This window comes from Phocoena sinus, chromosome 1, assembly GCF_008692025.1.
Source record: "Phocoena sinus isolate mPhoSin1 chromosome 1, mPhoSin1.pri, whole genome shotgun sequence".
NCBI classification, from domain to species: domain Eukaryota; kingdom Metazoa; phylum Chordata; class Mammalia; order Artiodactyla; family Phocoenidae; genus Phocoena; species Phocoena sinus.
Window position 1 is genome coordinate 117,678,202 of NC_045763.1, and position 27,907 is coordinate 117,706,108.

Below are 27,907 nucleotides of genomic sequence, written 5' to 3' on the forward strand. Positions count from 1 at the left end.
TCCTTGATCCTTGGTCCCGCCATGGGAGCCTAAGCGCCCCGCATTCCCCCCGGCCCCCTGCCCCTGGGGCCCTGAGGGGGAAGAGACTGCGATCTGGGACGGAGAGGGGGCGACCAGACTCAGGAGCCCCCCTCTACACCCCCACATCGTCCGCGCTGCCCGTCCGGGAGCGCGGAGTTCGTAGCGACCCGGAACGCTGCGGATACAAAGGCGCCGGACCGAGTGGGGCGCCGGCGGAGCCCACCCGGCAGTTCGCAGCGGCTGGTGAGTGCCGGGCCGAAGGGGCGCGGGCAAAGTTTGCAAAAAAAAAAAAAAAAAAAAAGGAAACAGAAAAGGGGACAATCATGCAAGGGGGCCAGGGGGTGCCCAGTCCCCCAGCGAGTGGTGTGGCGTATGGCGGAAGGGGGGCGCGGGGTAACCCCCTTCCGATCCGTTCTCCCACTGCACAGCAGAGTGCCCCCCAACTTTGGGGAGAGGAAGGGGCGCGTGGGGAGGGGGCGGAGCCCGGGCCTGGAGAGCCGGGGACTTTCCTGGGCCCGGGGCCCGGCGCCCGGCGGGGGCCTTAATGTTACCCGGGGAGCCGGTTGAAGTCAAAGGCTGGGAGTGTGTGTTGGAGGTGGGGGGAGAGGCAGTGGAAGGATCGAAATCTGGAGGTGTTGGAAGGCGAGGGTGTTTAGGGGTGCATACACACCTCAGAAGTGTGGGGAGGGCCGGGGGCAGGTATGCGTTGAGCGTGTGATGTGGAGTCTGGGGAGACCCGCCCGAGGAGAGTATAGGGGGTGTTCGTGCAGGTCGAGGATGGGGATGGAGGCCAGAGACCCGGACACTGTGTTATCTATCGGGGCCCAGAGGACAGGCGCCGGCATCCCTCTCTCCACTCATATTTACCCATTTCAGGGGCTGTGGGCTCTGCATTGGTGAGTTTTAAAGGCTTGGTGGAGCATCAATGTGCATGATTCTTTGTTTTTTTGTGTGTGCACCTTGACGTGCTGTGTGTTCCTGCAGGTGGGTTTGGAGATGAAGGTGGTTTTCTGTGCCTGAGTGTGTGTGCACCCAGGGAGGAGCCAACCATGTATCTGTGGTGTGTTTGGATATGTATTTATGGGTATACTGTGGGGAAGGGGTGTGTATGTGAACTGGGTGGGGGTTTATGGGAAAGAGATAGACAGGTACTGAGGAAGGTGGGTGTGGGGCAGAATGGGGCATACCTGGATAGGTGTGTGTGCATCTGTGTACTGGAAAGGGATGCGAGTGAAGGTGTTCTCTTGTGTGTAAAACCTGTGCTGATAGATAAGTACCAGCGTGTGCCTGCCACACCACACACAGGTGGTGTGTGTATTTCTGAGTGTGTATTGGGGGTACTGCCACTTGCCTCTGCAGGCAGATTTTCCTGGCAGAGAGCCCCAAAGGAGGACTGCCTGGAGGATTCTGAGGCTTCTTGGATGGCCCTGCCCTGGTTTTGAGGGTAGTGCCTTAAGTATCTGAGACCTATGGGTGGGAGTGAGTGGGCCATTTTATGAGGTGCCTGTTTTGGACAAGGGTGTGTGTTGTGGGGAATAGGGAACAGGGGTTCAGGTTGTAGTCCTAGAGGAATCTGGGGGATTGGAGGAGTCAGGGAGAAGAAAAAGAGGGACATCCTCTTATTCTACCTTATAGGTAGGGTTCTAGTGCTTGGAGAGGCTACATTGTTGGCTTCCCAGCCCAAGTTCAGCCCCCTCAGGCCACAGTTTTCTTGTAAAGCCATCTTGGAGTTTGCCGTTTCAGAGTCCACAAACTGCCCTGCCTCTAGGATCCTATAGTTCCCGAGGAGTCTGGGATTTTGGTATGGGATGGAGGCCGGAGGAAGGAGAGCCGGGGCGTAACATCTTGGGTTCCCTTCCCAAGGGAAGGGAAGGGGTTGAGAAGGTAGCATGGGAGCTCTGGGGAGGGCAGTGGAGGGTGTTTCTTCAGGAGTGTCTGCAGGTGTGTCTGTGTGGTTTATCACACTTTCTTTTTGCTGGTGAGAAGCATGATTGGGATGGAGCTGTGGTCTGGGACCAGGTCTCAGGGTGAGGAATAGGGGCTGAGCTTGCCAGGAGGACAGTTGTCCCTGTCGTGGGGAAGGGGCAGGCACTCATCCAGGGCTGTACTCACCGTCATGATGGTGCGGTGGGAAGTGGATGTATCTGTCCCCAGAGAAGCAGCATCTACATTCTCTGTCTCTTTCCCTCTCTCTCTCTCTCTTTCATTCTTTCTCTTTTGGGATGAAGGGAAGGGGCTGGCCATCTTTGGGATGCTTGCCTTGTTTGCCCATCTCACTCTCAGTCATTTTCCTTTTGCTGACAGAGGTTAGATCGAGGCACCCAGTTTTAGGAGCTGAGGCTGTGAATGCACAGGCCCATTAGGGTCTCTGGGTAATTCCCTAGTGGGAGTTCCTAATGGGCATGTGCAATTGGAATGTTCCCTCTTTAGCCCTCAGGGCTCCCCACCTTTCTTAAGCCCCCAGATTAAGAGCAGAAAATGTTGGGACTAGGGGTGGGGCAGAGAAGGAAAAGACTGGATTAAAAAAAATGCATGATTGCCCCAAACCTGACACCTACCTGATGGGTAAGGTTCCCAGGGCGAGCGAGGTTCTTGCATCTAGGATGGTGTGCTCTGGGGTACCTTCCAGAGTACCTTGTTTGCTCCTGGCCTCTCACTGCATGCATGATGTATTATACTGGTGTGTGTTGGGGGGCTTTTCCAAGGAGGAGTGGACTTGTGGTCAGACATTAGGAAAGGCCGCCTCTGAAAGTACTTCATACTGAACTAGTGGCCGCGTTGCCCCCTCCTCCCCCATTGTCTTGCTTCTGCCCTCTCTCCCCCTAATTCTTCTGGGGCCGGCCTCTCTGCTGTTCCCCCTCTGCTTCTCTGCTCCTTCGAGATCTGAGGAAGGGCCCCCTTCCCTGTCCCTAGAGTTGGACAGACTTTTATCTGCTTACTTGGTTTCCAAGAGGTCCTTTCAGTTAGAGGGGGATCAACTTGACTTACAGAAGCTTTGTGGGGAACAGTGAAGAGATCTGGGATGCCCCTCATCCCCTGAGCTTGAGGGTCTTCAGTTTTCCTTGGTATTCCTCCCTGAGCAGCTCCCCACACTGTGAGGCCAAAGGGAAGCGTCCAGCAGAGTTGGCTGGAATTAGTACTTAATAATCTTGTGACATTGGGCAGGTTCTTAAAACCTATTCCTCAGCCTCTTAGATGTCTTAAGACACTATCCTCAAGACTGCCCTGGTGGTCCAGCGGTTAAGACTCTGTGCTCCCAGTGCAGGGGGCCCGGGTTCGAGCCCTGGTCAGGGAGCTAGAACCCACGTGCCACAACTAAAAGATCCTGCACGCCGCAACAAAGATCCCGCCTGCCGCAACTAAGACCTGGCGCGGCCAAATAAATAAATAAATATTTACCAAAAAAAAAAAAAAAAAAAAAGGCACTATCCTCCCTCCCCAGATTGGGCCTTCCTCCAGGAACCTCTAGTGGCCTCCTTCCCTGGGTTTTAGCCTGCTCTTAAATTATAGTTTGGCCATTTCCTAGTTCTGAGACCTCAGATAGAGTAGATAACTTTTGAAGCCTCACCTGTAAAATGGAGTTAATAATAGGCCTTACCTCTTAGGTTTATGAGGATTAAATGAAGTAATATAGAGAGAGTACTTCACACGGTGCCTGGCACTTGGGAAGCCCTCAGTAAACGTTAGCTGGAATGGTTTGGGTTCTGATTGATGATTATTAAAGGAGTGAGTTCTGGGTTGGGGAGGAGAGCTAAGCCTTGGTTCTGCACTTCTTCTGGCAGAACATATTGGGCACTGCCTACTATTTGCCAGGTGCTGTGTGAAGCACAAGGGATGGAGGGGTGAATAAGACTGGCTTTCATAGGGAAAATGTGCATAAACATGCCAATTCACTCTAACCCAGTGAGTAGTATATGGAGATGTGTTCAGGAGGCCACCAGAACGTGGAGCAAGAGTGCTTGGTCCTGGCATGGGTGTCAGGGAGGGTTCCTGGAGGAGATGTGCCCTTAGTTGGATGTTTTTTAACTGAGATGAAATTTACATCACATGAAATTAGACATTTTAGGGACTTCCCTGGTGGTCCAGTGGTTAAGACTCTGCAAGGGGTGCAGATTCGATCCCTGGTCGGGGAACTAAGATCCCACATGCCGCGTGGTGTGGGGAAAAAAAAAAAAAAAAAAAATTAACCATTTTATTATTTATTTATTTATCTATTTGGCCACGCCGTGTGGCTTGTGGGATCTCAGTTCCCTGAGTAGGGATCGAACCCGCACCCTCGGCAGTGAAAGTGCGGAATCCTAACCAGTGGACCGCCAGGGAATTCCCTAAAATTAGTCAGTTTAAAGTGAACAGTGGCACTTTGTACACCCACAGTGTTGTGCAACTACCACCTCTATCTAAAAACACTTTCATTATCCCCCAAAGGAAACCTGTACCCATTAAGGATACAAGTTAATGTATCCTCCCCATTCCTTACCTCCCAGCCCCTGGCAACCACCAATCTGCATTCTGTCCCTATGGATTTACCTATTCTGATGTTTTATATAAATGGAATTATACAATGTGTGACCTTTTGTCTTGCTTCCTTCACTTAACATAATTTTTTCAAGGTTCATCCACGTTGTAGCATCACACCTCCACTCCTTTTCGCGGCTGAATCATATTCCACTGTGCGGATCAACCTTAGCTGGATTTAAAGGATGAGTTAGGCAGGCAGGGAGGGGCCTGGGGAGGGTGCTGCAGGTAGAGGCTGAGCGTGAGCTAGAAGGAACCGGGGGTGCTGGTGAGCCACATGCGGCTGGTGTTGTTGGATCTTGAAGTATTAACTGGGGTTTTGGCCTCAGTTTCCCTGCCTATAAAATGAAGTCCTTTGTGGTTGGCTGGGGATGGAGGCATTAGGGAGAGGAGAGGCTGGAATATTTTATTGCCTCTTCTCAGGGTCTGGGTCGCAGATGGGACTTTTTAAAACTTGCTCTTTCTTCCTCTTTCCTGGGCAGCTCCCTCCAGTATGCATCTGCCCTCATCCCTGTGGGTACCCGTCTTCCTGTTTTACTGGGCATTGACTTCCCCTCTCTCTGAATTGACCTGAAATTTCTCTCACGCTCTCCAGGTGGGTATCCCTGTTCATGGGGAGATTTTGGTAGCAGAGGTGAAGGAAAAGGCCTGGGAGTAAATCCTCACACTCGTTCCCCAGCAGCCTTCCCTGTTTTTTTTTTTTTTTTGGCGGTACGCGGACCTCTCACTGCTGTGGCCTCTCCCGTTGCGGAGCACAGGCTCCGGTCGCGCAGGCCCAGCGGCCATGGCTCACCGGCCCAGCCGCTCCGCAGCACGTGGGATCCTCCGGGACCGGGGCACGAACCCGCGTCCTCTGCATCGGCAGGCGGACTCTCAACCACTGCGCCACCAGGGAAGCCCTTGGGCAACCTTCTGTCACCTCTTGTCTTGTGATGTGGAGAGAAATGAGGTGGGTCAGGAAGACTCTCTCCATCCCTTTCTCCACACTGCTTGGTTCAGAGTAGGAGGCAGAGGCCTTGTGTGGTGGCGCCCTTTGGAAATTAGGTGTTGCTGTGCTTGTCTGATGCCCCTGGCAAGGCTGGTAATTACAGACATGACAGCTGGGAACGGGTTTGGGAGAAGTGGCCTTAGAATCAGCAGAGCTGAGGATTTCCTGGTAATCAGGGTGGGGCAGTGAGAGGGGAGAGTGGGAAGTTGGGGGCTGGAGTGGGTCGGAAGGCTTGGGGCCCCCTTCTCCTGCCACTCCACACACAGCTGAGCTTAGCGCCTGCAGGAGAGAAGGAGGTGATTAGAGCCCAGGCCCTGCCTCACTGTAAATGTGGAAGGAGGGAGGGGAAGAGAGAGGCTGGAGGACCCAGGAGCCCCTGAGGAAAGAGGCAGAGAGTGTGATGAGGGGTTTTGGCTGCTCTCTCAGACCTGGGTGTGGTCTAAGTTAGAGAGGGTCCGTCATTTGGGGGCTGGGGCCAGCACTGTAGCCGAAGTGTTGTTTCCATCTTATTCCGGGTGGGGTCTTACTTCTCACAATGAGGTTATGGGAACAGGGAGTGAAGGGGATTGGCTGTGCACCCTCTATAGTAGAAAGAGGTGGAAACTAACATTTTTTTTTTTTTTTTTTTGCGGTACGCAGGCCTCTCACTGTTGTGGCCTTTCTCGTTGCGGAGCACAGGCTCCGGACGCACAGGCTCAGCGGCCATGGCTCACGGGCCTAGCCGCTCCGCGGCATGTGGGATCTTCCCGAACCGGGGCACGAACCCGTGTCCCCTGCATCGGCAGGCGGACGCTCAACCACTGCGCCACCAGGGAAGCCCGAAACTAACATTTTATTGAGCATTTGTTACATGCTTGACTCCGTGATATTCTGTATACATTATTTCTTTGAACGCTCGACCTTCTGAAGTTGGCACAATTATCCCCATTTTACAGATAAGAAAACTGAGGTTTAGAGAGGGCAAGCAACTCCTCTAAGATTACATAGCTCCTCAGAGGCTATGCTAGGTCTATCTGATGTAATTTCTCTTCCGTTTCCCAAAGTGCTCTTTCCACCTTTCCCTCCTCTCATTTCATTTCGTTCAGGTTTTGTTCATTATTGCCTTTAATCTCGAACTTGAATAATTCCCCTATCTCCTGAAAAGCAGACACGAGTCCAGATGTCAGCCTGAGGAGTAGAGATCTCTACCCTTGAGGGAGGGTGTCAGTCTGCTGGAGGAATGGGGTCTCCTAGGAGGAGCACCTTGTTGTCACAGCCTGGGGCAGGCCTGCCACCTGGGCAGAACATCCCCGGGGGGCTGGCCTGTTCCTGTCTGCTGGGTCACTTCACACGTGGGGGCTCCAGCCACCGGCCACCATAACCCATCGAGCCTTGTTTTGATTGGAAGGGCCTGGCCCTCGTTGTCTGTAGAGTTTTCCAGCAACCCCCTAACAATATCCCTCAGACCCCAGAGAGTTTCACCAGAGAGCTCATGGCTCCCCCAGTCTGGCTAGAAGAGAGAGTGTGTCTGTGTGTGAGGGTCTGGGGCGGGGGCTCTGGTTTTTTAGGGTGAGTGGAGGTACACAGGAACAGGTGCAGAGCCCGAGGTGTGAATGCAGTAACTTGGAAAGCAACCGAGTGTGAACAGAAACACTTATTTTTGTCCCCTGCTTTACTCCAAGATTGGGGTGGCAGATATAAGGGTTGGGGGATGTTGAGGCTCCTCAGAAAGAGTGAAAACCTCAGGTGGTGGGTTTGTCAAGACAGTGGAGGTTGGCTGGTGCTTGGGCCTTTCAGCTGGCTCGGTTTTCCTAGATAAGAACTGGCTGATTTACCAGGTCAGAGGCCCTGGAGTGAAGCAGGAGGAGAAGGTTTTCAGAATGGGGAGACCCAGGGAGAGCCAGGCCTGCCACCCGCACCCCTAGTCACACTGTGACTTGCACCCTTAGGCCCTCCCTACTGCTTTCCCCACACAAACCGACCTTTGTTGCCAGCGTCCCCACGTCACAGCTCTCCCCGTCCACGTGCAGACCTAAGGTTGGCTGACTCCTCATCCTGAGGAGCTGCTTTCTACTCGCCCCCCCCACCCCCGAGGCGGGCGCTGGGTGAGCAGGCTTTGAAGGTCTCTTGGGGTCAGGGACAGGTGGGGCCCACCTAGGACAGTAGGCTAAGAAGAGGCGGAGGCATTTTTGTTTTCCGTGAGGGTGGGCATGTGGAGCGCACAGGAGTTGGCCTCTGGGTCAACGTGGCTTGCCCGCCTCCTGTTGTCCACCTTCTCCTGTCCCTGAGGACAACTCAAGGTGCCTATTTTCCTTCTTGGCTCTTCCGCAGCTTACGTGGTGGGCACGTAGGGGCCGGTCCTTTGCCCTAGCTGAGGGAGGAAGAAGCTCAGAGCCTGGTGGGTGGGAATTATGGGGCCTGCTCATTGGTGAAAATTTAACAGAGCATCCAGGCATCTAGAAGCCCCGGTTACCTTCTCCCCAGCTTAGCATCCTGTCTCCTCTCTGGCTTCCTCCTGGGACAGATGCCAAAGGGATTACTGGCCCCTTCTACCGAGCACTCCTTCCTCCCGCCCAGTGTTCCTTTCCAGACCGACTGGGAATGGGTCTGGGGGAGGCAGGGAATGTAGCGCTATGGTGTGTGTGTAACATGCGTGTACTTGTGTGCAGTGCGTTGGGGGCAGGGACATTCTGAGAGCCGGGGTGGGGGTGGGCGTGCTGGAGAGAAAGCAGAGCAGGTCTTTACAGAACCTGCCTGGCCAGGGTGGGTGGAGCTGGGCGGGGCAGGCAGGAGCCATTCCAGGTTTCAGAGGGGGAATACGAGGTGTACATGTGTCTGTGTCTGTGCTTAAGTGTGTCTGTGGATTTGAAGGGTCCTCAGTCTCCCGCTCGGCTTTAGATCGAGAGAAATTAAGGAAGTAGGTGGAGAAGGGCTTGGCTGTGGCTTCCCTAGCTCCTTTTCAGTTAGAATGCAAGCTCAGGTATCCTGGCCGGGAGCCCGATCTATGGGCCCTCCCCTGCTGTGCTCCTCGCACTGGGGTCTGGTGGTGAACAGCTGCTCTGGAAGCATAGACTGTCTGCATGACCCAAGCACGGCTCTTCCCCTGTTACTCAGCCCAGTGAGGAGAGGGATCCTGCCCACTGCCCCAGGGCTCTAAGGAGGGTGAGCTCATGTCTGGGGCCGTCCTGGGAGAGTGCCCGTTAACAGGGCAGGGGCGGGGCTTGGTGCCAGCTTTTGGACATCTGCTTCCGGCTCTTTCCTAGCCCTCAGCCCACTGAGATCCAGCTGTTCTCTCTGGCCTCCTGGACAGCACTGTCACTTAAGGACACAGGGGCCTTTTTCAGGGTACAGGAATGGGGGGGGGAGCAAAATCTCATTTTTGGTCTAGGGCCTGGGGCTGGTCCTGGCCCACTTTGTGCCTTAGTTCTTTTCGTGGTAGGGAGAAATGGGCCTCCTGGGATGCAGGACTCGTCCGTGGCGCAAGGCTGGATGGGAATGAGGAAGGAACACTGAGATCCTCAGTCAGGAGTGGTCGGTGGGTGGAGGCAGAAACCAGCCCTTACAGGGGAAGGGGCTCTTCAGTCTCAACTGTCTCAACAAGCTTAGGCCTGTGTAGCCTCTGTCCCTTTGTCACTGAGGAAGAAGGGGTAGGGCAGGAGCCAGTGAATTCTCTCCTGTCCTGGCCATCTTATAGTCTTGGCTATTCCAGGAGCCAGAGTCCAAGAGGAGTGTCGTGGAGGAACCTGGTCTCACTCCAAGAGGAGAATGCCTCAGAGTCAACAGTGTTAGTGAGGTCTTTCTAACAATGGAGGCCAGAAAGGGCTACCTCGGATGTAGTACCATGAGCTAGCACCCTTCTTTCTTTGGGCCCTACCTTTTTATCTGCAAAACTTGGGGTTGCACCTGGGAGGCCTCTTCTAGCTTAGTGCTGGGACCTACCGAGAGTTGGGTGGGTCAATCCACTGTCTCCTCCTGTGGTGGTGGTGGGGCGTGGAGAACGATGTGGGCACAGTCAGAGGTTCTGGAGCCTCCCTCTCCTCCCTGCGAGCTTGTTAGGTGCTGCATTTTCCTCCCACCTCCTGCCTCTACCGGTGTCTGACAGGGCGGCCTGGATCGAGCACATCCGTGAAACTCAGGGAGTGATGTGGCAAAGAGGAGAAACCAAGTGGGACAGTTAGTTGTGACCTGGAATCTGCTCTCCCTCACACTAGCTGATGTCTTGGCAAGGTGCTTGGTCTCTCTGGGCAGACATCTAGCTCCTTGGATACTGGGCTGGGAGATGGGACTTCTGGTGCCCCCCAGGAGGGTGGGCATCCAGCACTTTGGGTGGAACTCACATTGATATCCTTGGACAGAGGCAGTGGTAGGTGAAGCTTAGGGAGCCATGGGGCTGGGGGCCCACATGTCCACACCTCCCATGATTTGTAGTGGGGAAGAGGTTGCAGGGCACATGCAGTAAGACTTAGGCTCTTGTGTAGGAATCAGAGACCTTTTCAAAAAAATTGAAGTATAGTTGACTTACACTGTTGTGTTAGTTTCAGATGTACAGCACAGTGTTTAAGTATTTTTGAAGATTATAGGAATCAGAGACCTTTAATGGGCAAGGGTCCACAGACTCCTCTGCAGGAAGGGTCTAAAGAGGTGATCATGCCCATTTCCTTGCATCCAGGCAGGACCACCCTTCCCCATCATGGCCTGAGGAGAGGAAGGCCATTTGTTTAAAAAATGGCCCTATCAGAGCACTGCTCCTGTAGGATGAAAACTTTTGGCTTCCTGTCCTCTTTCTTATCCTCTTCCCCCCTCCAGCTGGAAGTGCATTCTGAAATCCCACACAAGCGCCTTCCGCTGCGCCTCGGGTCTGGAACTCCCAGCCCTGTCCTCGGAGGAGGAACTGCAGGCACCCTTTCTGGGTGCGTGTTTGTGTTCTGTCCCCTCCCCACCTTCTTCTCTACCTGGTTGCCCTGCTCCCACAGTTCCTTCCCCCAGCCGGATCTGGGTCCTGTCTCTGCCTCCTTTCCCCACCCCAGGCCTGAAAGGAGCTGGGACCGGGTGGTGGGATAGCCCCGGGCTAGAGCAGCAGGGGGAGGTGGTGACCACGGCCGCCTGCCGTCTTGTCATTGGTCCTCAGCACGCGCCTCGCGTGGGGCTGCCTGCGTCTGTGTCCAAGGCCTTGTCTGCCTAGGCTGCTCCTCTGAGTGGGGCAGTGGGGAAGGGGCTAGTCTTGGTCTGACTTTTGGCCAACACAAACCCCTCCGATGCCTCCCACCCCACCCAGGGCCTTACTCCCTCTGCCTGTTGCCGGGTTTTGAGTGTATTTTTTCCAGAGGCCTCTGATTGTTTCCTGAAGAAACCCGATCCCAGAGCTCATACAAAAGCTGGGGCCGCCAGAGGAGAAACCCCATTCTCTCCCCCTCTGTCCCTACCCCCCCACCTCCATAACCTCTCTCGCTTGGGATGCTGGGTATGGGTTCCAGGACCTGGCTGCCATCACCTAGGCAACAGGGGGCTTTGGTTGCCATGGTGATCAATGTGGGAGAAGCTGGGCAGCAGGGACAAAAGCCCCCACATTTCCCCCCCCCCCAGCCCTCCTCCCAGTCCTCTTGGGATGATACTGAGACACATTCCATTAATTTTATTTCTGAAAGGCCTTTGGAGGGGAGAAGGGTCTCCTTTTTGTGACGGCCTCTCTCTTCCCTCCCACTCTCCTCTCTGGCCAACCCCAGATAATCCATGGTTGGTTTGAGCAGGGGACCGGGTGAGTGTGTTTGTGTGTCTGGGGTGGGGTGGGGGCAAGGTGAAAAGCAATGGAACACACTCCCTTTTACAGTCTCCCGCCCCCCAAACCAGGGCACTCCCTGCCCTGCAGCAAGTCCGGACTTCCCTCCCAGTCCTGTCATGCCTCCCACATTTCCACTTGTTGATCTCATCCAGCGATCCCCTCCCCCACTCTCTTCCCTGGGAACGCTGCCCACCCAGGAGACCCTCCAAACCCCTGATTCCTGAGACCGATTAAACAAGGGGAACTTCTGCCCTTCTCTTTGCTCACCTCCCATCCTTCCCCACAGCCTCTCCAGTGCTTGGATTAGTTCCCTGGGGTATTTGAGGGGACAGCAGGCAAGGGCCTCAGAAACTGGGTTCATTTTTGGCCCCTCTCTTTGGTAGGGGAGGAAGGAGCATGTTTTGGTGCTTTCTGGGCACCTTGAGTTGGGTTGGCAGGGGTGGGAGAAGCAGGCCAGGGGAGCTGGGTTTATGTTGGGTCTTTAATAAGCAGCTGCGAGGAAGGTAGGGAGCTTTAGGCCAGGGCAGCTTAGAACAAAGGGTTGGGAGGGGACTGGCACCCTTGTCTGGTTTGAAATTTATCTGTAGGGGAAGTACAATGGCATCAGCTTCCCTCCTGGGTGTGTTTGAAGTGGTGGTTCTGGTCTGGTGTGTGTGTGTGTGTGTGTGTGTGTGTGTGTGTGTGTGCGCGCGCGTGCACGCGCGCGTGTGTGTGTGTGTGTGTGACTTTAGTTGTACAAGCAGCAGGATTTATTTATACCACCTCTTTCCCAGGTCTCAGAGGAAGTATCTGGGGATTAGAGTAGGAATGATCCTGAAGCCAGAGTGTATTCATTGCTTAACTTATTACTTGCTGAGCAGTTTATTAAAGTACTTCTTTTACCCCCAGGATGCGTACAGCAGCCACACGAGGTGTGTATCATTTTCCCTATTTTACCAATGAGCCTACCAGGCTGCCAAGCACAGAGAAGTTAAGTAACTTGCGCATGGTCACACAGCTCATCAGTGGGACAGTTAGGCTTGGAATTCAGACACTTGGCTGCAAATCTCAGGCTCTTTTTGCTGTTGGCTCTGGCAGACATGAGAATTCAGGCTGGGGAGATGGAGAGTCTGGGTTCTGGTGTCTCTGTCTGGACTGGAGTCCATGGCAGTTCTTTTCATCTTTATTTCTCCACCTGTCTCACTCTGTAACCCAGTTCTCTTTGAACCTCCTGGTGAAATTCAGTTTTTAGGAGGATGACTAGAAAGAATAAGCTGAACCACAGCAAGAGAGCTGCAGGTGATATGTCTGAACTGTATCAGGGACTAGACCAGTAGAATGGGTTCTTGGGGGAGACGGGGTAGTGGAGCCCAACATGTAATTTACAGACAGGGAGATGAACAGAGCCTTGTTTGTAGCAAAGGTTTTTAGAAAGGTTTAGGGTGGGTTAAGATCCTGTGTCTCTGTTTTCCTAAGTATGTTTCTGTCACACACTTGCCTTGACATGGGGCTATTGACAGACATCACTAGGCCGTGGAGTGCCTCCACATAACTCTGTTAGGAGGATAAATGAATGGATTTATTATTGATTTCACCTCCCTACAGTCGTTGCGGTTTCCCTGAGACTCAGGTGGGTATTAGTTACTTTCTGTCTGCCCATGGGAAGCTGGTAGATACAAATATGTATCAATCATAGTTCTTATTCTCAAGTTACTGATGGTTCAGTTCAGTTGGAGAAAAGTTAACAACTACATAAAGCAAATTAACGTAACTGACCTCTGGCAGCACCTGGCTGATTTTATTCCTACCTTGAAACACTCTAATTCTTGGCTGCGTGACAGCCCGCTCTTCTGGCTTCCAGGCTCCTCTGGCCTTGCCTTCTCAGCCCCTTTGCCTGATCCCTTTCCTCGGACACGTTTACATATTGGAGTTCTCAGGGACCCCCTATTTAACCCTTTCCCTGGGTGATCTCATCCATTCCCTTAACCTTGCACACCATCCATACCTCTAGCTCAGACTCTTTTCTGAGTCCAGCTCCTCTGACACCAGCTGCCTGTTCCACAGCCTGTCTCACAGCCATGAACTCAGCACACTGGAAACTGAACTCACCAACTTCCTCCCCGGTCTTCCCACCTAATAATGGCACGACCACCTACTCTCTTGCTCAGGCCAGAGATCTTGACGTTCCCCTCCCCCTCACGCAGTCCAATTAAGTCCTGTTGGTCCTACCACCAACATATGTTGCAAAAGTGACTATTTCCCATCTCCTCTGCTGCTCTGCCCCATCCAAGCCTCACCACTGTAGTCGCTTTTTTGTTTTTCAATTTTAATTTTATTTATTTATTTTTGGCTGCGTTGGGTCTTCGTTGCTGCACGCGGGCTTTCTCTCGTTGCGGCGAGCGAGGGCCACTCTTCATTGCGGTGTGCGGGCTTCTCACTGCGGTGGCCTCTCTTGTTGTGGAGCGTGGGCTCCAGGCATGCGGGCCTCAGCAGTTGTGGCACACAGGCTCAGTAGCGGTGGCTTGCGGGCTCTAGAGCACAGGCTCGGTAGTTGTGGCTCGCGGGCTCTAGAGCGCAGGCTCAGGAGCTGTGGCGCACGGGCCTAGTTGCTCCGCGGCATGTGGGATCTTATCTGACCAGGGATCGAACCTGTGTCCCCTGCATTGGCAGGCAGACTCCTATCCACTGCGCCACGAGGTTAAGCCCAGTAGTCGCTTCTTTACTCATCTCCCTACTTCTGCTTTCTCCTCTTTCCAGTCCATACCTGCATAGTTAAAACCCTTTGCAGGCTTCCCATGAGCTCTTCCCCTGACCCATGGAGTGTGCAGTAACCCGGCCCCCGGCCACCTCTTCAGCCTCACCTTCCACTGCCCTCTCCCTTCCGCAGCTCTGGCTCCATTGGTCCACCCAACTCTGCTGCCTTTGGCCTTCCGCGGGGGATTCCAAGCTCTGCAGGCTTTTCCCTCCGCTCTGCCTGCTTAACTCCTGTGCTCTTTCAGGCTTGGCTGTTGCTTTCTGGAACTACTCACTTCAAACGAGCCCCGCTCCCCAGACTTGCCTGTCATACTGTCCTCGTTATTCTCCTTTCATCACTGATGTAGTTAGTCGTTTACACTCACCTGTTTACTTGTTTAGCGTGCACCTGCCCCGCTAGATTGTGAACTCAGGGTCTTTTCACCACTGTACCCAGGGCCTAGCAGAGTACATGGTTCCTAGAAGGAGCCTAAGCAAGAGCTGATGACTCAGTGAGTGAAGGTAGGAAATGACTGCTCAGTGCACAGGGATGATGATGGTGGGGTCGGGGTTGGAGGGGAAGATGTAACATTGGGTGCTAGGGGAGGTGGGGGCTTTCATGAGGGGAGTAGGGGCTGTGCTTTGAGGAATGAGCAGGATTTGGTTGAGAGTGAGAGAGGAGGCGAGAAGGAGAGGTCCTTCTCCCTCCAGAATTAGAAGGTGAAAATATAGAAGAAAGATGCTGCCCCTCAGCCCACAGCTAGCCAGGTAAGCTCATGACCTTGCCTGGTTCAGGATGTTAGGTTGTCAGAGAATGGTTTCTACTCGCCTTTTCCTCCTGCCCCGCACCACGTGATCCGTAGTTTCTATTCCTTACCCCCGCTTTGTGCGTACACACAAGCACACACACGCACACACACACAGCCTCAGGGGGAGCCGCCAACTTGACCTGGCAGTAACTATGGGTGTGTTTGCCGTAGATGCTGAGGAGCGGATGCCAAGAGAAGCAGCCACAGGCAGTCCCCTGTGGGCACACTCAGAACTTATGAGCGGGAGGAGATGAGGGGAGAGAAGGAGAGGCTTGGGGTAGCCTCTGGGCAGAGCTAGCTGCCTCCTGCTATGGTCTCCACTGGTCCAACCAGTTGGCCTGGCCAGAACCTGCCTTCTCCAAGTCTTAGTTTTCCTGGCTGAGAATAGGAAAGCATTGCCTGGTTCTCCCTTGCAGGGGGTCCAGTGTTGGGTCATTCTGGGTGGCCTTTGCTGGCCCTCTTCCCCCACCCCTGTGCCCTGGGCACAGTCTGGGGGTGCTCTTTCTAGGAGGCAGGGCAGGAGGAACTGGGCCCACTGGACAGAGCAGGAAGCTGGGTGCAGTATTCTCGGGTAGTGGCAAGGCTGCCCTGAGCTTCCCGCAGCCGCCTCTTGGGGATGGCCTTCCTCTCCACTCTGACCCCACGGAAAGCTCCAGCTCCCCACTAATCAGCTGCTTCCTCTCCTCAGGAGGGCCGCTTGATTTTCTCTGAGACCAGCCCACCCGTCCAGCAAAATAGAGTCCCTCAGGGTGACGGTTGATTTTCTAAAGGTGCCCCTTGGCCTGAAGAAGTCGGTGCTAAAGGAGGTGGCAGTGGGGCCCCCCAAAAGGCCCCAGCCTGTGGCCCTGGAGCGCTACAAGGCGCGGCGTTCAGACGCCATGGACACCGAGTCCCAGTACTCAGGGTATTCCTACAAGTCGGGCCACTCCCGCAGCTCCCGCAAGCACAGGTGGGTGTGCGTGGGGCGTGACGCAGGTGGGGGGGAGGGGTGGAAGCATGCACAGGGGTGGTGGACTGGGGGTGGCTGCGGAGAAACCCGGGTCCTCCCCTTGACCTCCTGTGCCTGTTCCCCTGGCCTCCTGCTGCAGGGACCGTCGGGACCGACACCGCTCTAAGAGCCGAGACGGGAGCCGTGGGGACAAGTCGGTGACGATCCAGGCTCCAGGGGAGCCCCTGCTGGACAATGAGTCCACGAGAGGGGATGAGCGGGTGAGCGTCAGGGGGATGAGGTCTAGGCCAGGTGTTTTCCAGACTGATCCTTGGAGAAGTTAGAGGTCCATGAGAAAGGGGAAGGGCCTGGAAACCTGGTGTCTTCCGACAGAGACCAGATCAGGGAGGGCATCTTGTGTCATACTTCTGCCAAGTGTCCCAAGCCAGGACCTTGTTTCAGTAGAATGCAGTAGAATTTCAGTAGAATTCAGAGATCCCTTTGGAAGCAGCAGCCTCTTTCGTCTTTATGACCCATGTGACTTGGGCTGTGTAATGGGAATCGCTTGGCTCCTCTGGGCTCAGGCCCGCCAGTTAGGGGGTTGGGAATCTGGAGTGGGAGGGGCTGGGGGTGTGGCAGCCTTGAGTTCTCCTTGAGCCTAAAGGCATGGGCACTCCAGCGCTCTCTGGTGTCGGACTCTAGAATAGCACCTCTGATCTTAGGGTAGGTGGGAGGAGTCGATGGAGAAAGGGGAGGGAGAAGAAGTGAGCCTGGAGAGACGGAGGAGGTTCTGCAAGAGAGTTCTCTGGGACAGGGCTGAGCAGGTTGCTCCTGGTATAGCCTCTCTGGCCCACTGTGTGCACCTGGCAGGGAGGTCAGGGAGCAGAACCCAGTGCTGGCAGAAGGCAGAGGCAGGATTTGAGTTGACTGTGAGGTTGTCCATGTCTCATTCTTCCTTTTCTTTCTTCTTGGGAGCATCTTAGGGGGCTGGAGACTTCACAGGACATCTCTGTGACTGACACTGGGGATTCCTGGGTCTTGGGAGCAGATCACTACCTGAGGGAAATGTTCTTTTTCTCTCTTTCCCAATCCCATCTTCTCCCAGAGACCTGGCCTCCTGGCCTCCTGAATTCTTGAAATGACCCTGAGACCTGATCAGCTCCTGTTGTTGACGATTCCCCAGGCCCTTGATGCTTGGAATGCCTAGGCAGTGTGACTGAGGGTCATATTAGGGTTCCCTGAGCTGAGAGCAGGCAGCGCCTCCACTTTTCATCTTCTGGTCAGACTCTTCTCCTTTCCTCGGGGAGGAGATTCTTCCACCCCCTAGTCGCTGACCCTGCCAGGCAGTCTCCTACACTCCCCATTCTGTGTCTCTGTCCTGTAGCCTGAATCGCCTGGGTGTCAAAATGTGACTCCATGTTCCCAGACTGTCCACGAGTTAAGGGTGTAGGCACGGATGACCACTGGTGGCCTTGGGGCTCCTCTGAGGGATGGCATCCAGCCCCCGCAGAGAAACAGCTTGAGTGGACCACACTCAGAAGGGCACCAGGGGACCTCAGCCTGTCCACCCACTTGCCTCCGGGAACAGGCAGCCCCTGTGTGGTGGGCATTCAGATGGCCCAATAGAGCCAGCCAGGCGGACCAGAGACCCAGAGTGGCCCCGAGTCCACACTGCGTCTCACATGCCCCTCATTAGTCATTCACCTTCCCCAGCCCTTCCTCCCGGTGTCCTCTTCTCTTTGCCGTGCTGCCTTTGTCAGGTCACTCCCTTAACTAGAAACCTTGAGTGGCTCTCCGTACTTGGAGGATAGGTACCTGTTGCTTAACCTGGCCTTGCAGGTGGGCTGCTCGAGCCTGCCCGCTTTGCCTGGAGAGTCTGACCTCGGATCCCAGTCTCTGGCTGAGCGGCTCCCTGGCATCTGTCTTGTACCCTCTGCTCTGAGGGTACATGGGTAGTTTTTTGCTGTCTGGCTGATGGCATGAAGCTCCCACAGGGCCCAGGTCTCAGATGTCCCATCTCTGCAGAGGCCAGGCTTGGGCATGCCATGGAGCTCAGTAAATACTTTGATGGCCGCATGTTTGTTGATTACCTTCTTTTCTCCTCTCCCTGCTTTGCTCTCTATCTTCTCTCCGCTCACCTTTTCTCCTGTGTCCCTGCCTCCTCCTCCTCTCCCCACATTGCTGCGGCCCCTCCCGATGCAGGACGACAACTGGGGGGAGACGACCACAGTAGTAACGGGCACCTCGGAGCACAGCATCTCCCATGATGACCTCACACGCATCGCCAAGGACATGGAGGACAGCGTCCCGCTGGACTGCTCCCGGCACCTGGGCGTGGCGGCGGGGGCCACGCTGGCCCTGCTGTCTTTCCTCACGCCGCTGGCTTTCCTGCTGCTGCCCCCACTGCTGTGGCGGGAGGAGCTGGAGCCGTGCGGGACGGCCTGCGAGGGCCTCTTCATCTCCGTGGCCTTCAAGCTGCTCATCCTGCTGTTGGGCAGCTGGGCCCTGTTCTTCCGCCGGCCCAAGGCCTCTCTGCCCCGTGTCTTCGTGCTGCGTGCCCTGCTCATGGTACTCGTCTTCCTGCTTGTCGTCTCCTACTGGCTCTTCTACGGCGTGCGCATCCTGGACGCCCGCGAGCGTAGCTACCAGGGCGTGGTGCAGTTTGCTGTGTCGCTGGTAGATGCCCTGCTCTTCGTGCACTACCTGGCCGTGGTCCTCCTGGAGCTGCGCCAGCTCCAGCCTCAGTTCACGCTCAAGGTCGTGCGCTCCACCGACGGGGCCAGCCGGTTCTACAACGTGGGCCATCTCAGGTATGGGCGCATCGGGGCAGGCAGACGGGCCTGGGGAGGAGGCTGAGAGGACCGTAGGGTAGGAGGGTGTGATGGTGGGGCTGGAAGGGACGGGTTAGGAGGACTGTGTGGGACGGAGTTGCGTACTCCGCACATCCTAGGTTTTCAACAGCGTTTGTCAGGCTAAGGGTCCTGGAGCAGGTAAGGCGGGAGTCAGGAGTTGGGAGTGAATAGATGAACAGACAGTTAGAGATCGGGGATCTTAGAGAGGGATGGACCAAAGAGGATAAAGGTTTGGGGCATGAACAGGGGCTTTTTGGAATCATGTTTCTAGCTCTTTCTTGGAGGCACAGCCTCTTGAGGGCACTCAGTCAGTGGTCACAGAGATGAGCTGGCCAGAGGAGGGACTCCCCCCCAGAGGAAAAGATAACGAGGAGAGTTCTTCAGCCCCCCTAAACTTGTGGGTAGGATGCCCGCCCTGGCCATCCAGAGTGTCAATAGCACCTCCTGGTCCTGCAGGGAATCTTGAGGGGAGAATGATGGAGGGGAGGAAGTGATCCTTGGCTGGGGACCCTGGCCCAATGCCCTTTCTCCCCTGGGCTTCAGCACGGCAGGGAAGGACTGGCAGGCCCAGCCCTGGGGAAGGCTTGGGAGCCTGGTAAGTAGACCTCAGGCCCTGAGCCAGGCTCCTTGGAAGCAGCTTGTCCCTGCCCTCTGTCCTCTCCTGCCCTGCCAACCTGCCCTGATGTGTCCCTCCCCCTGCGCCCCTTGTCTGTCCGTTCTCCCTCCCCCTCCTGCCGTGTCCCCCACAGCATCCAGCGCGTGGCAGTGTGGATCCTGGAGAAGTATTACCATGACTTCCCTGTCTACAACCCTGCCCTCCTCAACCTGCCCAAGTCCGTCCTGGCCAAGAAAGTGTCTGGCTTCAAGGTGTATTCCCTCGGAGAGGGTGAGCGGCCCTGCTCCTCGGCCTCCTGGTCTCCTCCCAAGCAGGATTCCCAAGTTCCTGCCTCCTGTTTCTCTTTCCCCCTTCTTCCCTTGCTTTCTCCTTTCCCCAGCCCGTGTCCCAGCCCCTTCTGTTCTGTCATTTCCCTTAACTCCAGGTGGCTGGTCTCAGCTGCTGACTCTACTTGCTGTCCCTTTATGCTATGGTGCGTCCCCTTAATCTGGCTCCTCTGCGTCTGCTCACCAGCCCTGGTCCTAAGCCCTCGCTCTCTGAGCCCCAGAACCTCCTGCACTGGGGAGGAACATGTGCGGGACTCCTGCCCTCTGGTGCCTTCCTTGTTGCTTTCCTGTGGGCCTCTCCCAGACGCGGCCAGGAGGGTTGGGAACGGGAGGCATTGCTGGGGGGTGGACACAGCTTCCTCTGGATGCGTCAGGTTGCTGGCTCCAGACTTCCTGGAGCGAGAAAGGAGGCCACGCTCTGAAGTGGCCATCCCCTCTCTCTCCTGCTCCTGTGCAGAAAACAGCACCAACAACTCCACGGGCCAGTCCCGGGCTGTGATTGCAGCAGCGGCCCGGAGGCGGGACAACAGCCACAACGAGTACTACTACGAGGAGGCCGAGCACGAGCGGAGGGTGCGCAAGAGGAGGGCCAGGTGGGTCCCTGGGGGAGGAGGGGTTGCTGGGGGCTGTTGGGTGTGGATAGGCTGGGGAGAGGAAGACCATCGGCTTCTGTAACTGCTGATGATATGGGTGGGGTGTGTGCATTCGCTTTCTGTTGCTGCCTTAATAAATCACCATGAACCCGGTGCTGCAAACACCCCACACTGATTGTCTCACAGTCCCATGGGTCAGGCACGGGTGAGCTGGACCCTCCACTCAGGGCTCATGGGCTGAAATCAAGATGACTCTCGTTTGAGCCTGAGTCCCCTTCCAAGCTCACTGGTTGTTGGCAGAATCAGTTCCTTGTCACCTGGACCCATAGGCAGTTCACCTTTTCCTCCGGGCCAGCAAGACCAGGTCTGTCTCTGACTTCTGCCACCAGCCAGAGAAAACTCTGCTCTTAAAGGGCTCATGTGATGAGACCAGACCTGTCAGGATAATCTCCTTATTTTAAAGTCAACTGACTCAGCACTTTCATTGCATCTGCAAAACGTACCAAGATTATTGGTTGTTTTTTTTTTTTTTTTTTTTTTTTTGCGGTACGTGGTCCTCTCACTGTTGTGGCCTCTCCTGTTGCGGAGCACAGGCTCCGGACGTGCAGGCCCAGCGGCCATGGCTCACGGGCCCAGCCACTCCGCGGCATGTGGGATCTTCCCGGACCGGGGCACAAACCCATGTCCCCTGCAGCGGCAGGCAGACTCTCAACCACTGCGCCACCAGGGAAGCCCAGTACCGAGATTATTGGATAACCAGGGGATGGGCATCTGATGGAAGTGGACGGGGCATTTGAATTCTGCCTACACAGTGGAGCAGGGACTATTAAAGGATGTGAGCCTCCCTGGCAATGGCAGAGATTGAGGCTAGACTAGCCCTCCTTCCAGTAGATCTTGTAGGCTTGCTCAGCAGATGGTACATTTTTACCTGCAAAAAAATACCATATGCTAACACATATATATGGAAACCAAAAAAAAAAAAAAAAAAAGGTCATGAAGAACCTAGGGGCAGGACGGGAATAAAGACGCAGACCTACTAGGGAATGGACTTGAGGATGCAGGGAGGGGGAAGGGTAAGCTGGGACAAAGTGAGAGAGTGGCATGGACATATATACACTACCAGATGTAAAATAGATAGCTAGTGGGAAGCAGCCGAATAGCACAGGGAGATCAGCTCGGTGCTTTGTGACCACCTAGAGGGGTGGGATAGGGAGGGTGGGAGGGAGGGAGACGCAAGAGGGAAGAGATATGGGAGCATATGTATATGTATAACTGATTCACTTTGTTATAAAGCAGAAACTAACACACCCTTGTAAAACAATTATACTCCAATAAAGACGTTAAAAAAAATAAAATAAAATAAAATAATATCCATTTATTTCCCGGGGGAAAAAAAAATGAGGTTCTAGTGCCCATATCTTGGTAAATTCTTAAACGCTGTCCTCACTTCTCCTTTTTTCCTGTTCACATTGTTATGTGAATGCTAGTTGTGCCTGAAGATTCTTTCTTGGTGCTTACTGTTTGCCAGGGCCCACCTTGGTCTGTTGGGATTTCCACGGAGGAGGAGCAGAGGGTCATGGAACTCTGCCCTTCCTCCCACATGATCTCCAGACTTCCAGGGAGAAAGGTAGCCCTGACCCTGTTCTTACACGAGGCTGTAGTAGACTGAAGGTCAGCAGCTCCATTTCTGTGACATTCCAGCAAGTCTCCAGGTGTCTCAGAAAAGGCCCTCGTGGGAAGGAAACCGGAGATGTTCCCTTCCTCCTCTACCTTCGCCCTGACTAGGATCTTTGGATCTCCTGTTCTGCCACCACCATAGAGGACGCTTGCCTTCCCCATTCCCTTGGTTGTAACTAGGAGAAAACTGTTTCCCTTGGTTCAGATCCTGAGTCAAAAGGATCTTTTCAAAAGAAACTTTGCTGAGACACTTGGGGGAAGCAAAAGAATAAACAGAGACATGGTAGACTTACGCAGATCCACACGTTTACTTAGCCCAGAATCCCATCCTAAGCTGCTTGAAGTCCCCAGGTTCCTGGGTTTCCGGATACTGGTATTGTTTTGTACGTCTGGTACACTGCTATTGTTTTGTATGTCTCTATGCTTTTAATATAAATTGGCTTCTTTTCCCTGCTTCCCCCTTAACAGTATATTTTTGAGATTCACCCTTGTCTGTATATCTGGTTTGTTGCATCTCATCACTGCAGAGTACTCAGAGAAATCTTCCACCATCCTGACCAATATTTGGATGACGGTCATCTTCCTAATTTTTTCCATTTTGATGAATAAGTAGTATGTTATTAACATTTTAATTCTCTGATTACTATCCAGTGACTACTTCATCTCTTTTTCAGTCTTTCAGGTCTCTTATGAATTATTTGTTCACTCCTTTGCCCATTTTCTATGCTGTTCTTACCTCTTCCTTCTTGATTTGCAGCATATATTTTGCATTACCTCTGCCCACCCCAGGTGTTAGTTAATGTTGCCCATGCTGTCCTGGTTGAATAGACATCTGTCATTTTGATGTAGTTATAGCTATTAATTTTTCACCCACTGAAGTGTGATTTGGCGGGTCTTAAGAAGGCTTTTTCTAGGGTTTGATCCATAGTTGTCTCTCTGGGTTTGACACTAGATTGTCCTCCTTGGGTCCCTGGGCTGAGCTCACTGAGCACTACAGCTGTTTCCTATCCCTAGAGGGGGAAAGACCCTCCCCATCTACCCAGCTGCACACATGCATGTTCACATGCACACACACAGCCCCCAAAGCCTGGTTCTTTTTTTTTTTTTTTGCGGTACATGGGCCTCTCACTGTTGTGGCCTCTTGCGTTGCGGAGCACAGGCCCCGGACGCGCAGGCTCAGCGGCCATGGCTCACGGGCCCAGCCGCTCCGCGGCATGTGGGACCCTTCCCGGACCAGGGCACGAACCCGCGTCCCTTGCATAGGCAGGCAGACTCTCAACCACTGCGCCACCAGGGAGGCCCCAAAGCCTGGTTCTTGACTCCAGTTGGGTGCGTATTTCTTCAGGGAGAGCACAAAAGCCTGACCTCGCTCAGGCTGCTGGAGGGCTGAAGCTGGGGGGAAGATGAGAGGTTGGCGTCTGGTCCATACTCCTCATGTCCCCCAGGCTTGTGGTGGCCGTGGAGGAGGCCTTCACTCACATTAAGCGGCTGCAGGAGGAGGAGCAGAAGAACCCCAGGGAGGTGATGGACCCACGGGAGGCAGCCCAGGCCATCTTCGCATCCATGGCCCGTGCCATGCAGAAGTACCTTCGCACCACCAAGCAGCAGCCTTACCACACCATGGAGAGCATCCTGCAGCACCTTGAGTTCTGCATCACTCACGACATGACACCCAAGGTAGGCCCATTCTGCCCCCGGCATCCTTCCTCTTTGGCCAGTTCTGGCCCCTTCCTTTCCACTTCCTTCTCCCTTATTCTCTCACCTCCTTCCGTACCCTCCCTCCCTCTCTCTCTCATCTCTACCTCTGTATAGTCTCTTCTCTCATCCATACTCCATCCACTCCATCTCTGCATGGGGTAAAATTCTTAGGTGGTGAGGAGAACGGGGAGTTTCAGGACCATTTTGGGAATGGTTGAGACCTATTTCTCCTCTCTGTAGGGGTTCTGGAATTTTCAGATCCAAACTCCCACCTTTAGCTCCCTCACCTCCAGAAGATGTTCTTTGCACTGTGCTCTTTTTGAGCCATTCCCACCCTTCAGCTCTACGGCCAACTTCCTAGACTTGCATCCCCTGAGCCGTCTTTGGGGAACAGGTGATTAAACATGTTGCACTTTAACTGTGACACCTCTAGCTTTCTGCTGGTGCAGCCCTGCTGGACGTTACCCATACGAGCAGAAGGGAGAAGAAGGAAGGACGAGGGAGGGCTTGCCCAGGTCATAGCAGGTGCCAGGGATGAGGGGTCAGGAGAGCTGAGTCCCAGCCCTGACCCTACTGAGCCGTATCACCTCCGTGTGCTCCCGATCCCTCATTGATAAACTAGGGTCTGAGGCAGATGATCTCAGGCCCTTTCCTGCTCTGACATTCTGAGATCGTTTGCAGAGAGTGAGCCTGGGGACATCTTGGTGGTCTTTGGAAGCTGTACCCCCCGAGGGGTAAAGGAGGGTGGGTGGGTGGGTGTGTGGGTGGGAGAACTTCCTGTGAAGTCCCTTCTCCCTTCCTCAGGCCTTCCTGGAGCGGTACCTGGCGTCTGGACCCACCATCCAGTACCACAAGGAACGCTGGCTGGCCAAACAGTGGACACTGGTGAGCGAGGAGCCAGTGACCAACGGGCTCAAGGATGGCATCGTTTTCCTCTTGAAACGCCAGGACTTCAGCCTGGTGGTCAGCACCAAGAAGGTCCCATTCTTCAAACTCTCCGAGGAATTTGTGGACCCCAAGTCGCACAAGTTTGTCATGAGGCTGCAGTCTGAGACCTCGGTGTGACTGTGCAACAGCAGGGGGAGTGGGAGACGCGGGGGGCTCCTGAGGGTGGTGGGGGCGTGGCCCTCAGGCCCTGCCACGTTCCTGCCACCTTCTTCCTCTTGCTCTAGTTTTTTTTTTCTACTTGAATTAACCACCCCCCCCCCACCTGTCTCCTCCCCTCTTCCTTATTTACCCTATGTGAACCTGGAGAGACCATCCTTCTGTCAACAGTACCTGGGAAATTCCCTCTCCTTCTCCCACCCCCCTCACTTTTGTATCACTCCCGGCCCTGCAGGAACCAGTGCCTCTCTCCCTCTCCTTTCCCCGGGTGACAGTCTCTTCTGAAAGGGCACAGGGCCCACCCGAGCCCCACTCTCGAACCCAGGTTCTTATAAGCAGTTCTATCCAGCGGCCCCCAAAAGGGTTTCTCTGGGGGGCTCCGATCTGACTCCAGAGAGCCACGGTGCCAAACTCCTGAGCAGCACTACCTGCGGCCTCCTGGCGGCAGGTGGATCTGCTCCCCCTGCCCGCTCACCCCAAGCTGGAGTTCTTGGGCAAGGATCCTCCTACACAGCCCCAGAGTCCGGGGCCTCCCTGCCAGGGTTATTTGCTTCCAGCTGTTTGAGCCTCTGTCCCCCATCCACACATATTCAGAGCAAGGGAAGATCCCATCCTTTACCCTGACATGTCTACCTTCCATTTCTGATTTGTGTGGTCACGTGTGACCACAGGCAAACTGAGATGGAACCCCTCTGTGACCACTTTTCCTGGGCCCTGGGGGACAGACAGTACCTTTCTTCCAAGGGGTCTTTCCTGTGCAGCCCCTGGGGGAAGGTCAGGAGAGAGCCCCGTGAACATCGCTGACCCCTACCCTCTGAACTTCCTTCACCTCTGTTCCCACCATGGTGGGATGGGTCTCCCCCTTCCCAGTGAAGGATGCCACGTAGACTCCTATACAGAATTAGTGGCTTGCAGACCCTGACCCACCCTGGTGATCTCAGCCAAATGTTTTTCTTTCCTTCACCAGCCATCCCCAGTCTTGCTGTCTCTTCTCTCAGCTCCAGAGACCTGTTGCCTCATCTCTTTTTTGGGGGGAGCCAGCAGCCCCTCCTTATCCCCTGCCTTAAGTCCACTTCTTTGCCTCAGGGGTCTCTTTTCCTTGGCCGGCCAGGGTCCCCCCCTGTTCCCTCACTGCCTGGTTTTCTGGGCTCTGGTCTCCCTCTGTATTGGGGTGAGGGACCAAGATTGCTGCCCTTGATGGGTACTTAGCCCCTCACCCCATTTAGCTTCCGGAGTCTTTGCACCCAATCTGAATTCTTGAGCAAAATTTGCTGGCCTTCTAATACTTACTTTCACTGTAAATCTGAGCCTTTAAATCAGACACCCTTAAATTATGTAGTTTTAGCCAAGGGGAATAGAACTAAGAAGTACTCACATACCTCCAGCCAGCACACATGTTGGGGAGCATTCTGGTGACTGGGCTGGAGCAGTCCCCTGGGCCAGTCCTCAGAGTAACTCACAATGCCCCCTTATAAGCCCGTCTTTCCCCTGGAAAACCCATTGGTTCTTGCCTTGTAGAGTGCACCCTGGGATAAGATCACAGTTGATCTCTTACCAGGGAGTCTTCTTCTCTGTGTAGTGGCAGCCCTGGGCATGATGGAGCCTGGGGATTGTCTCTCCTGCTGTCCTTTCTGAAAAAGCACATCTTTCCGCACACCACTTACTAGAGAAGGGTTCTTCGGCCAGTGCTTACCTTGTCTGCACTTGGGTGGATTATGGGGCTGACCTAGGCAGCGCCTGGAGGTCAGCCTTGGGCTGGGGCTGTGGGTTTGGGGATAAGCCTGAGTGAGATACATCCTGTCCTGGGGGTCCTGGGAAGGTATTTTTTCCTTCTCTTCAAAGACCTGGTTTCAGAGGAGTCCCTTCTTGGTCACATTTCTAAATACCTCACTATCCTGGAAAATGGGGCCTGGATGGTGATTGGGGTCACTGCCTTTGTGGGCAGGAGTGGGATGTGGTGTGGTTTGAGGAGGAGTTGGGGTGGGGAGAGGGCAAGTATTTGGGATCAGAGTCGCTGCCCTAGGTTAGGGGCCGGGGAATGTTTATTTTAAGAACCTGCCATGTTTTTAATCACTGTGATTTTTTTCATTCCCTTTTCCTAAAACAAAAAGACATTTTTTCCCCCCCGACTCTCTCTCTAAGCACTAAGGGCTGTGACTGAGAATGGTAGTGTTTTGGTCCTTTGCGTCAGAACTGTGGTATCTTTGTGTTCTTTGATTATTGTTATTATTATTTTTTGAAATGTCAGGATGACTTGTCAAGTGTATGGCTGTGTTTGTCTTTTGCTTCTCCTATATGGGAAATTGTCTTCATGCTGTGAACTGCTGTGGGGTGTGCAGCTGACTCAGTCCCTCTGAGCAGTGTCCCCCACTTTGCCTGTCCCAACACATGCTGGATTTGCTCATTCTTCCCCCGTGGGGGTGCTGCCCACCCATTACCACCCGTGCCCCGTATGCCACCATCAGGGATGCTGTGGCTGGGTCTCTCCAGTGCTCTTTCCTATGACTACATGGCATCCTAGCTCATCCCCACCACACCTCCCAGACCTTCCTTTACACCACCTTGGAAGGCTGGTCCTCCTTCCCTCCACACCAGGATACTGTGCCTCAGTCCTTCACCTACCTCGCCACTCTGCCGCCGTCCCGATTCGTCCCTTTCTCTTAAACTACTCTTCATTCTCTCTCTTTCTATTCTTGTTTATTTCCCTTCAGCTTCTCCTTTTTTCTTCCCACCCCCCTCCATTTCAGCCCTTATCTTTTCACTTCCCCATCCCCACCTCAGTCCTGTTGCAAACCCTGACACAATAACTGTCACGAGACATTGGGATCCTTTCTTATCTGAAACGTTGTTTCCCAGAGTTTGTGCTTCTCTCCTCCTCTGTTGGGCCCGGATGAGCTCCCTTGCCCCTCTGTGGTGTCTGTCAGTCTGTCTTCTTTTTCCTCTGCCCTCCCCATGGGGCAGCATCTGCTGATGGATTCGGTCCTGGTGTGTGATTGTTGTGATTTGTTCTTCTGTGTGTGAAAGGAAGAGGAATTTTTGAGTTCCTTCCCAGTGAGATTGTATATGTAGAATTTTCCACTGTTGGATCTAGATTTTTTTTTTCCTTTTTTTGGGTTACAGAGCTGAGACCTTGTGCATGCATGTAGAAAATTGTAAAATGTAAATTCTTTTTTTTAATATATAAAAAGCTTGTTTTTACAGTTTGCAGTGGGTCTAAACATTATGACAATTTTAGGGATTTTTTTTCTTAAACATAGGAACTAAAACTGTACAAATTTTTTTAATATAAAATAAAGACATTTGACTTTTG

General features: G+C 54.0%; 1 protein-coding gene across 2 annotated transcripts; it reads left to right on the top strand.

The window, feature by feature from the left end:
* Positions 1-27,907, top strand: VANGL2 (VANGL planar cell polarity protein 2). Of its 2 annotated transcripts, none has more exons than XM_032609430.1 (8): positions 1-264; positions 15,492-15,752; positions 15,892-16,012; positions 17,934-18,541; positions 19,333-19,469; positions 19,983-20,118; positions 23,241-23,472; positions 24,298-27,907. In XM_032609430.1, the coding sequence occupies exons 2-8, from the start codon at positions 15,682-15,684 to the stop codon at positions 24,556-24,558; spliced, it is 1,566 nt and encodes a 521-aa protein (XP_032465321.1). In that variant the 5' UTR covers positions 1-264; positions 15,492-15,681; the 3' UTR covers positions 24,559-27,907. The 2 variants fall into 2 exon arrangements, with proteins under 2 accessions (XP_032465321.1, XP_032465331.1); XM_032609440.1 differs by lacking the exon at positions 1-264 and adding an exon at positions 5,058-5,131.